Source organism: Glycine max, chromosome 2 (assembly GCF_000004515.6).
Source record: "Glycine max cultivar Williams 82 chromosome 2, Glycine_max_v4.0, whole genome shotgun sequence".
NCBI classification, from domain to species: Eukaryota; Viridiplantae; Streptophyta; class Magnoliopsida; order Fabales; family Fabaceae; genus Glycine; species Glycine max.
This window is the reverse complement of record NC_016089.4, coordinates 7,607,883-7,619,852: the sequence shown is the minus strand read 5'-3', so window position 1 is coordinate 7,619,852 and position 11,970 is coordinate 7,607,883. Positions and strand designations below refer to the sequence as shown.

The 11,970-nt window shown below is 35.5% G+C and overlaps 1 protein-coding gene across 4 annotated transcripts; it reads left to right on the top strand.

Moving 5' to 3' along the window:
- LOC100814802 (superoxide dismutase [Fe], chloroplastic) lies at window positions 1-4,583 on the top strand. Of its 4 annotated transcripts, none has more exons than XM_003518576.5 (9): window positions 1-232; window positions 315-352; window positions 1,869-1,943; window positions 3,042-3,230; window positions 3,308-3,479; window positions 3,595-3,716; window positions 3,842-3,868; window positions 3,986-4,009; window positions 4,115-4,583. In XM_003518576.5, exons 1-9 carry the CDS (start codon window positions 148-150, stop codon window positions 4,322-4,324), a joined length of 942 nt encoding a protein of 313 aa, XP_003518624.1. In that variant the 5' UTR covers window positions 1-147; the 3' UTR covers window positions 4,325-4,583. The 4 variants fall into 4 exon arrangements, with proteins under 4 accessions (XP_003518624.1, XP_006574834.1, XP_006574831.1 ...); XM_006574771.4 differs by having other exon boundaries at window positions 3-223; XM_006574768.4 differs by having other exon boundaries at window positions 3-232; window positions 312-352.
- The last annotated feature ends 7,387 nt before the right edge of the window (window positions 4,584-11,970 follow it).

Genomic DNA, 11,970 nt, shown 5'->3' with positions numbered 1-11,970 from the left:
ATGAATATCACTATTGTACCGTCATTACATGTAGTAGTGCAGTACTGCCTGGTCTTATGCTGTAGTGCTGTACTAGTGTTACGCCCGAGTAGATTAGGAGAGCCAAAAAACTTTTGAAACAGCTCACTCGGAAGCAGAGCAGAATAGATGAATTTGTTATCGCAATCCACTGCCCCTTCTACTTCTCTATCACCTTCCTGTTTTCTTCCACGCCACCCTCATGGTTCCACCTGTATCTCTCTCTCTCTCCTCTCTCTTCTCTTTTTCTCTCTCTCCTCTTCCTCTCTGACTTGGGTTTCTTATTTGGTTAGCAGGGTTCTCTTCTGGTACCTTCAAATTCTTGAAGAAAGAGGTTTGCTTTCCAACCATTATACCCAGCACACAATTCTAACATTTTAAGAATTTTTTTTTATTTTTTTTTATATTTTTTTAAACAGAAGAAGAATAAAGTTAATTAATTTTTGTTATATAATGTCATGTGCCTTTTGCTGTTGCTGTTTTTACCAGTGGTATGTTTGTAAGAACCAGAACCCATCTTGAAATTCAATTCTAATAACAGTTTTTCCTAATTAGATAGAGCGCCCCTTTGGTTGAGGTCTCATAAATAAGTATAAACTTGAAACCCTTTATTTCTGAGCACAAGAGAAAGGGTTAGGAATAATATATTTGTTGTTGTTTTGGGCTTCTTAGTCATGAACAAAATGCTTAAAAGATTCCCAGTTGGTTTGATAATGATATTTTAAATATATTAGTGTGGGATGCTGTAGGAAGAGCATTTTCTTTACAATGACATTCTCATTACTTACTTAAACCTGTTAAGGTTCCAACATTTGAAAGAGGATATTGGAATTTTAACCTAGTGGTATTACCATTGGTCTATTATTGTCTTCCAGAATGTATTTTAAGGGTTTTCAAACCCTCTTCAAAATACGTGTTCATTTCTGGGCTCCAGATAGGCAATGTGAAATTTGTGATGCTAGAATAGATGTTGGTTTCTTACGCACTGATGGTGGTTTACAATCCCTTGCCTACATCTATTCATGTGAAACTCAAATCAGTTAGCACTTGTTGGCCTAGTATCCTTTTCTGTCATATAGTTGTTATGTTGTGAGAGGAACACTTCAAATCTAGAAACCAGATTGAGTCTATAACTAAAAGGAAAACTTCCAAACCTATGGATGCAAAATCGGAAGTAATGTGATAGGTACCTGTTGGTTGAGGACCTTGGTTAGTTAATTGTTAAATTCAGTTAGTTTATTGTAATTAGGGGGCTGGATAATAAGCATAAATAGGAGGAAGGATTGAGAGAGGGGGTATCCTGTTAATTGAGAAGAGTTAGGGCCTTTGGGCATTGGGAGGTGCAGACCCTCAAAGCTCTACGATCGTACTGAAATCAGGAGATTTTGACCACTGTCTCTATAATTCTGACCCAGCTTCTATCATAAGGTGGAAACTGACCTATTAGCAAAATGAGTTATCGAAAAGATGTTAAAAAATGATATGTTGAATGAGTGATTGAGAATGACAGTTTATTTCTCAATAGTTCAACGTAAACCTCAGAAGGTAAACAAAAAATAATCTTCAATAAATGGCAGAATTCTGCACAAGTTTTACTGCCAATATAACCTTTTTATGGATTACTACTAGATTTTCTGATTATAAGTTACTAACAATGTCTGTGATTTATGGTATTTATGAGATTGGACATTTCACTTTATTTTACTGGCTGGAAAAGCATATCCTGTTTAAAAATTTGCCTATTTAAGTTACTCCTCTCCCACCCTTTCATGTCTTTAAAAGAAAAAAATTGTAAGGATAATCTTGTTTTCTTGGCCTTTTATTTTAAGAAAATATGTTCAATACTGCAGAGTAGATGTCTAAGGAAAGCTGGACGTACTAAAATCACTGCAAAGTTTGAGCTGAAGCCACCACCATATCCTTTGGTAAGATCTAAAATTTGCCCATTACTCCAATTATTACCTGTTAGAATTAATTGTGCTAGCTTTGATGGTGTGGTTCTCCCATTCTTCTTATCAAATTGTCCTTTAAGTTGGCTAATTTTTAATGGGACCTATGTTTCAAATGAAAAATGCCAATTGCCATAAAATTTGATTTGGCTTGGCTTTATCATTTTCAAATTTATATTAGAAATTTTTTGTTATGTATTCTTTCATCAATATAGAAAGTTAATAACTCTAGAAATGAAGAACTCAGGCATATCGGTTTGATTTATTGCAAGTGCACAATGCTTATAAGTTTACAGCTCAACAAAATGTCATTCTTTGAATGCAAATTAGGAAAGTATGAATTTTATATCCTTAGGTATTATGACTGTACAATTGCTATGAAATAAGACTAAGTTTTACAGAAGTAAGACTTGGGTTGCTTTTGAAAACTCAGTTTGCAAACTTTAATCCAAGCATGGACTTAATAACATGTTTTTGGTACTGTAGATTGTATAATTAATTACATATGCAACACTCACTCTAACACTTTCTTTTTAACACTTCATTGTCTGAAATTTATTAGAAATTACAAATTTTAGTGGGTCTCACTTCTAAATCAGGAAAGACTCGATAAATGAGAAGTGGGACACAAAAGTTTGTGATTTCCTATAAATTCCAGTCAACAACAGAGTATTAGAGAGAGTGTTGATAGCATTCTTGTATATACAATATACAGACTGCATGTGAAAGGTTATCAGTTTGGAAAGTATGAATTTTTTGAACCTGTGTTAAATGTAATTACTTTGTGCTTACTGTTTCTTGGTTATGTTTATACCGCTAAGATTTTTCTGAACCTGTGTTAAATGTAATTACTTCCCCATTTTTATTTTACACAACTAGTACTGTACAAGTAGCCATTTAATTTCTTTCTGTGCAACATATCAATTGCACCGAACTAATTATTAAACAATGCTACTGAGTTTCATGTACTTTTTTGTAATGACCTACTGTATGTCTTGTACTTGTGGAGATTTGGATGTTTATGTTGGACTGGTAATGCATATTTTCCCTATACTGTATGGTGAAAATTCTCAGAGTGCTTTGGAGCCAATTATGAGTCAGGAGACACTCGAATACCATTGGGGGAAGCATCATAGGACTTATGTAGATAATCTGAACAGGCAAATTGATGGAACAGATCTAGATGGGAATTCACTGGAGAACACTATAGTTATTACGTACAATAAGGGTGACATTCTTCCAGCTTTCAACAATGCAGCGCAGGCATGCATGCTTGTAATCATAAATTCTTATTGAGGTTTCTAAACCATTGCTTAGCAATCTTGTTTAACTTATTGCAGGCATGGAACCATGACTTCTTCTGGGAGTCCATGAAACCTGGTGGTGGTGGAAGGCCATCTGGGGATCTTCTAAATCTGATTGAAAGAGACTTTGGTTCATTCGAAAAATTCCTTGATGAGTTCAAGACTGCTGCTTCAACACAGTTTGGTTCAGGATGGGCATGGCTTGCATGTGAGTAAATACCCTTGTGACCATACTCTAATTTTCTGGCATTCATTTTTTATTTTTCTTGGTATTTCTAACCTAGCAAGTGGCTTTTACCCTTCCTTTTCCCTTTCCATTTTAGATAAAGAAAGCAGACTTGACGTGGAAAATGCTGTGAACCCTCTTCAATCTGATGAGGACAAGAAGCTAGTTGTGGTGAAGACTCCCAATGCTGTAAACCCCCTTGTTTGGAACTACTATCATGTAAGTAGTAAAGGATTACTTATAATATCCATTATTCATTTTATGTTTTCAAACATGAGTGCTAGGGTAAGGCTGAAGCATCATGGTTAGAATGCCTGACAAGGTTTCATTTTTATTTCTTGCAGCCACTCCTTACCATTGATGTTTGGGAGGTACTAATCAAGTTTACTTTGTGTTAGTGGATTTGAGGCCGTTAAAACTATTATTTCATTTCATTGATAATAAATTGGCTGACTTTGTAATTATGTTTTACTTTCACTTTTATACAGCATGCTTACTTCATTGACTTTCAGGTGAGATGTAGTTCAGATTATTATATAGTGACTACTATCTTTGATAGTTCTGTTCAATAGATAAAATATATCTATGACTGCTTTGTTATCTTTGCTTCTTTTCAGAACCAGCGCCGTGATTATATATCAGTTTTCATGGATAAGCTTGTGTCTTGGGATGCAGTCAGCTCAAGACTTGAGCAAGCCAAGGCTCTAATCAAGGAGAGAGAGAGAGAGGCTGAGAGGAAAAGAAGAGAGGAAGAAGAGAAACGGACAAGCAGTGAAGCCATTCCTGAGATATATTCTGATGGTGATGCTGACTTGGATGCAGAATGAGTAATTTTATTTGCAAATAGATGTAGTTTAAAATTATGTATCCTTTGCACTAGCTAGGTGTGGTATAGAGGCTCAATCACTTCAAGCTGCAAATTTTGTTTTATGATAAATGTTGTAATTTAGTGTTTCTTAGTTCATTCATGCATTGATGGCATAAAGTCTGATTTTATAGATTGTGTTTCAAAAACCAATTAGACTTTGAGGTTGTCAGAAAAAAATTTGTATTTCTTTCTGAAAGGAAAAAAAAAAATCTTACTCAGTTGAGCATTGATAGCAGATACCTCTCAAGCCTGTCGTATTTCATTGCCACCACTTTCTCCTTTAGCCAAAAAAGGAGCATTTGCCGAAGCCTGTTAATGCTGTACTACTAGTAATTGTCCTTTACTGAAACAGTTCATACTATGTTCAATTAATGATGTCATGTCTATACTTCAAGGACAAAATACAGATTTAGTAGAGTAAATTAAGAATAAACTACCGACTTCATCTTCTAAGTATCATCCTTTTTAAGTGGTTCTTAAAATAAAACAATTATCAATAAATTAGTTTCCCATTAATATTACAGAAAAATCAAAACCAAGAGCTACGGCAAACAGAGAAGCAACCTTCATGCCGGTCGGCTTGTAGAAATTTCAAATCCAATATTAGAGCAGAAGGAAGGAAAACCACTCGCAAACATAATTTTTAAATACAAATATTCAAAATTAATAATTAGTTTGAGTTTTAAATATTTTTAGCACTTATAGATAATTAATTAGTGTACTAGATATTTTTTTAAGAAAAAATAAACCATTTATTATTTTATAATTGAAAAAAATGTTTTTAAACACAATTATTCAAATTTAAAAATTAACTTTACATTAAAAAGTAAACATTAAATAAATTTTTAAAATACATATTTAAATTTTTTATTAAAATTTTTAATATAACTTTTTATTAAGTTATTGAATTTTTTTTTTGCCTGTACTGCCCATAGTAAATCTTAAGCATATATAAATATAAAGTTTACATCATGAATATATTCCAAATAAATTTATATAAATATGTAGTGTTGCATCAATATTGAACAGATTTTTAAAAACAATGTATATTGGTGTGTATAAAGAATACATCATGTGGTACGTTTTATGATTAAGTGTTACTTAGGCAAATACTTTTGTTATTTTATCAAATATTTGTATCATTTTGGTAAAAAAATATAGAAAATTGTATCATTATACTGTAGAGGAACTAAACTCGTTACCAAAATGAATTAAATAAATAATAGAACATTCTTTGCCTTACATAAAATTTCTTTTATTTTTACGAAAACCACTACGAATTTGTTAGTTGTTTATATTTTTTTTTCTCTTGTAAACATTGAATGTCCGTCTTCCAACTTTTTCTCGATTAGAGTGAAATCTCATTTGGGGTGAAACAAAATTTATTGCTTTAACTATCCTGAGAAGTCCTTTAGGTTGGTGGCGCCTTGTAGCTATATATGGAGGTCAAACAAGATAGCATTACTAAAAGAATAGTAACAATTAACAAACGCAATGTGTCTATGCAAGCAACTATGTATAACAGTCCCGCATATTTTCTTTTAGCTCCTCCAAAAACTTGATTTCAACTTATGCATAAATTAATTTATAGGAAAAACTTATTTTATTTTTTCTTGTGCTTAAGAAGAAATTTATCCAAGACCTTAATCAACACCTACCTATATATTTGTACAATATTCCTTTCTCATCCACCAAACAATATGGTAAGCTAGTTTGAGTGAACTGTTTCAGTTTCACTATTTCACTATTCTTTTGCCATATAACAAATACAGGAATCTTTCTTCACCAATACAGTATGTACTTCTCTTTCTCTGAGTAAATCTTATACAATGTTACATAAAAAAAATCACTGTTATATTAAGATCAATGTGACTATGTGAACATTATCTTATTGGGGACATCTTGAGTGACAGAATTGTCTTGTTTACACAGAAGAATATAATCATGAGTGAACAAAATTGTCTTGTTTCCATCATCTTATTGGGGACACCTAGAGAGACAGAAGGTTATCAAGGTTTGAGATCTCAGAAGTATTATTGACAGGTGGCCCAAATACATCCGAAAAGCGAAGAGTTTTATCTGCCCCAACTGACACCACCGTTAACCCATCTGGACTCTGCAAAACATAAGAAGAATCTAGTGTCATTTGGAAGAAATAATTGCCTGGTCAAAGTTGAAATTGTTTCATTCATGTTTATATGTTGACCAAATTTGGAGCCATCAACATAATGTTATTGATATTGCTATTTGCTTGCCTTACATTGCTATTACTAATTGTGTAGAAACAAAAATCCAAACACTAACATCAAATGCCATATAGCTAATTGCATGCCATACATTACAAGCTTAAAAAATTCACATTGGACCATGGGAATTGGTGGCTAGAGTTTAAATTGTGACTTGCAGCATACCTGACATAGATGGAGGACTCTGGAAGCGTGACAGTCCAAGCCTCCCACCTTAGTCATGGATGGATGCGTCCACATACAAAGTTGGTTGTGATGTGCACTTGTACTAAATCCATGACCACTTAAAAGCTCCTTGTGATGTCTATTCCATTCTAATCCACAAACCTGCATAGAATACTAGATTACTTACTGCAGATAATTAGGTGATCTATCATTCAGCTAAAAAAATTTGATGCATGACGCCAAAGGACTAAATATTAAGCGATTAAAAAAATGATGACTAATTATTTTTGGCTAATTACAATTGCTTAATTCATCAGTCCAAAGGACTAAATACTAAGCAATTAAGAAAATATGTTGATTAGTTCTTTTTGGCTAATGACAATGCTTAATTCTTAACAAACTAATGTAACAGATAAGGAGTTACTGAAACAAGGAAAGCAAATAACTATCTTGCCAATGCTTTGGGGTCTATGCTGCAAATGATGGTTCCCTTTTTTACATTCCATAACTTGATACTTCTATCTTCAGTGCCACCTCCAGAAGCAAGTACACTTGAATCATAAGGGCACCAGGAAAGGGCCTTGACTGCGGCACAATGGTCCTTAAAACAATGCAAAAAATTGGATGAACTCCTTTTAGCCAAGTCCCATACATAAACATGATTTTCATTTCCACCACTTGCCAATATGTTGCCCCTTGTCCATTTCAAACCACAAACTTCTGCTTTGTGTGCTTTTACCCAAGAAATCACGTTATTTGTCGCTCTAACTGCTTACAAGAACATGAAACATCAAGATGTTATATTATCTCATTTCAACATCAGTATCTTGCTATACTCTCAATACATCTAAATGATTAAAAGGAAAGAGTAATTACATCATGATTGATTATATATTTGTCATGGCTTTGCTATCCTATGTCCATGACCTTGCAGGATCCTTATCTGAAACTTAAAAACAATGAATTATGTACACCCTGTATTACTAACTACTTGCTGATCTTAAAGAAGCCAGATAAATACAAAGATGCATACTGGTTTGGAAGTTTCTGCATCCCAGAGTTGAAGTTCTGAGTTCATATATCCTATTGCCAAGTAATTGGTATCCTCTGACCAGGAAACACTAGTAGGAAATTTGTTGTTAGTGGCCTTAAACAACTTAAATACATTGCTATTCTCGGAGTTCCAAAGGGTACATGTATGAGTCAAAAGCAAACAGCCAGAATGTTGTTTTCCCCCCAATCCATGATGTTTGAGTAGAAATCATTTCTAATATTTTGTGCATCCAATATCCTTGATTCTTTCTGCAAGTGTAGTTATTCACTTTGTTAATCAGAGTACAGCATGAGATCATGGATTTGTATATTCGATATTGTAGTTAATTTGAGGTAAATACACAAGTTAGACTTCTTTCTCTCCCTAATTTTTTATAGATGGTTTATCATCAGCAATTATTCCTCTTATCACTCATTACGGGTTTATAAAACACAGTCATATTAGGATTTACTTGTAACATGATAATACTAATAGGGCCTACCAGAAGCATTAAATTATCTCAAATAAAAAACAAGAAAACTAGAATCAGAAGACATCAAATTCAGCCTTCTTTAACATCAACTCCTTTAGCCAATGCTATAATGTCTTTATCTTCATTTATGATGTAATACTATGACTTATTAAACTGATATGATTGCTTTACCCCAATCCAAACATGAATGTTCATATAGTGAAAAGGAATTTAATAGTTTTGCAACGGCTGGCAGTCATTTTATTATAATATTATCTTGTGTTTGGATCAGGAATTTCAAAATTTCAAGGAATTTGAAATGTCTAGAATTTGAATTGCTTTGATTTTAATTTCCTTCATTTTTCAAATGCTTTGTATGGATAAATAAATTCAAATTTCTTCCATTTTAAATTCTTTGTTTGGATAGGGCAATTCAATTTCCTCCATATACAAAATTTCAATTTTATATTTTAAATAGATGAAATTTTAATATTAAACTTTATAGAAAATAAACACAATCTAATTTTGAAATATTAATTAAAAAATATTTTCAATTTTTAATAATTTATAAATACAAAATATTGATAATTTTAACTAGGGTTGTTTTGTTTGACCACAACTAGTGATGTTTTTAAACCGACATCAATCAAGGCTATTTTTTGGTCGACATCAAATAGAATTTCTTTTTGTCAAAGTATGCTAGGAATATTTGTCAGTTGTCGTCAGTCGGGGCTATTTTTTGGCTAATGTTGGTTGAGTCTATTTTTCAGCCGATGTTGGTTAGATTTTTTTAATGACGTCGGCTAGGGTTTGTTTGGCCGACACCGGCTAGGGTCTTTTCGAACGACATTGACCAAGGCTATTTTTAGCCAACGTCGGCCTAAAAAATCCTAGCAGGTGTTGAAAAAAAATCTACCCAATATCAACTAAAAAATAGCTTGGTCGATGCCGACCAATAGAACTTACCTGATGTCGGCTGAAAAGCATCATTGGTTAACGTTGGCCGAAAAATCTCTAGTCGAAGTTGGCTAAAAAATAGCCCTGACCAATGTCGGAAAAAAAACCCTACCCAACATCGGCTATAAAATAGCCTTGGCTAATGTTGGCTAAAAATAGCTTTGACCGATGTCGACTATAAGAACTAAAAATAGTCATGTCCGATGTCGGTAAAAAATGCCTAGCTGGTGTTGGCAGAAAAAACCCTAGCCAACATCAACCAAAAAACCTAGCTAATGTGGTTAAGAAATAGCTCTGGTTGATGTCAGCCAGAAAACCCTAATCGATGTCAGCAAAAGAATACTAACCAATGTCGGCTAAGAAAATCTAGTTGACATCAGCCAAATAACCCTAGTCGATATTGGCTAAAAAGTAGCTTTGACTGATGTTGGTTGGAAAAACCTAGTTGACGTCGGCTGAAAAACCCTAACAGGTGTCTACTCAAAAGTTAGTTATGACCAATGTCAGTAGAAAAAATCTAGCCAATGTTAGAAAAAAAAATCATTGGTCAACATGAACTGAAAAAACTTGGATGACAACGACAAAAAAAATCCTTGGCTGACGTTAACAAAAATTTCCTATGACTGACGTCAGTGAGAAAATAACCCTAACCAACATCATATAAAAAAAATCTTAGCCGATATCGGCAAAAAATAGCTTTGGTTGACATCATACAAAAAAATTCTGACTGAAAAAACCTCGACCAACGTCAGTGAAAAACAACTTATTTTTGTTACATACATGCATATCCAAGGTATCTTTCTACCTAAACATATATATATATATATTTTGTGAGGTATGACTACCTTCCAAGCTTGTGCTTGTTTTATTTAAATTCCTAGGATCATGAGCAACTAGGTGTGTCCTGCTATGACTTGAGAAACAAAAGTGATCAAATAACAAGCAGAGATTTAAAAGGTACTAGGTTGCCTCCTAGTAACGTCCTGAGCTGGACGCGTGATGGCTTGTCGGTCACAGACCTAGTACTTTGCTTACCTTTGGCTTTGGACTTGGTCGCCTATTGGTCGGCCATGGGTCGTAAGCAACGCTCTAACCTTTTTGTGGATGAGCTGAGGTGAACTCTAGAGGTGATGGCAGTGCGTCTGTTGCCCATTGCCGGCCATCCCCAGGCTGCTGTTGTGTTTCGCCCTGCGCCTGCCTGGGGACGCAGTACTTCTTGATGAAAGCTCAATTAGTAGGGGGCCTGATGACCTTGCTGGGGGCGACATGCACTCCGTAGAACTGACAGAGGCCTGTAATTAGAGCTTGACAACTCCAAGACCCTGTTGGACTTCTTCGGGTCCACTGGGTGTCTTGCGGGCGCGATCCCTACAAACAATAGATGACATTAGAAATTAGTTGAGCGATGTGCATACTTACCTATGTCATGATGACGTGACCTTGCCGGGGGGAATGGGCACCCTGTAGGACTACAGAGGCCCGTAACCAGAGCTGGAAACCCCAGGGCCCTGTTGGACTTCTCCGGGTCCACTGGGTGTCTTTGTGGGTGCGATTCCTGCAAACAATATATGGTATCAGAAATCAGTTGAACCATATGTATACTTACCTATGTCACGATGGCATAACTTTGCTGGGGGGACAGGCACCCTGTAGGACTGACAGAGGCCCGTAACCAGAGCTGGAAACCCCAGGGCCCTGTTGGACTTCTTCGGGTCCACTGGGCGTCTTGTGGGCGCGATCCTTGCAAACAATAGATGACATCAGAAATCAATTGAGCCATGTGCATACTTACCTATGTCATGACGGCGCAGACCAACTAATACATCTGCAGGGGGAGATTGGCATTGTGGTCGCTGGGCAGAATGTTGCTAAATAGCAACATCATCCATATCCATGTAAGAGTGGTCATGTTGGTGCGCATGATCCGCACTCGTCTTTTTGCAGCGACACGGGTGAAATCTTTCCCCGGTATGCATAGTAGATGCGTGATAGCCTCCCTCTCTGGATGTGCTCGCACAGTTGGTCGCCCTCCAATATCAGGGGGTGGCCTAGGAACTGATAAAAGGAAACTACTGACCCCTTAACCGGGAGCACAAGTCTCGGTGAAGCATCTAAGGGCAAAGGACCTTATATTCTCTTAAGGTGTGGATATGGAGCACACTGAAAATGAGGACGCGTAGCCCTCTAAAGGCGAGGGCGTGCAGCCCTCTACAGATGAGGATGTGCAGTCCTCTGATAGCGAGGACATATAGTCCTCTAAAGGTGATAGGTACTAGTACCCAAGGGTCCACCTTTATGAGAAAGCAAGAGATCGACTCATCAAGAGGGTCGGTCATCCAAAAATATTGGACACGAGATGTAGGAAATCTATGCAGTTAACATGATTTTTAGGGATGCAGATGCATGCAACCTTTGTCGTGAAATTTGGTAATGTTGACCTCATATGAAACAATGCAATGCAATGGAAATTTTGTACAATGTTCATGACATTCTTTCCTTATTTTGTGATTTTGATTTTGATTTAATTTTTTTGGAAAACACAGATTGACTGTCCTTTTGAAAAAGGTGATAATTCATGCAACCTTATCCTATCTTTTGCAAATCTCTCCGGGAACTCTCTCAGAGTGTATGTTTTGTTTGATTTAGTCACTTGACCATTTTGGAGTGACGGCAATGGAGCCGTTTGACGTTTAATCAATCTATTGAAATTTCAGGGTTTGTCTCCCCCCCCC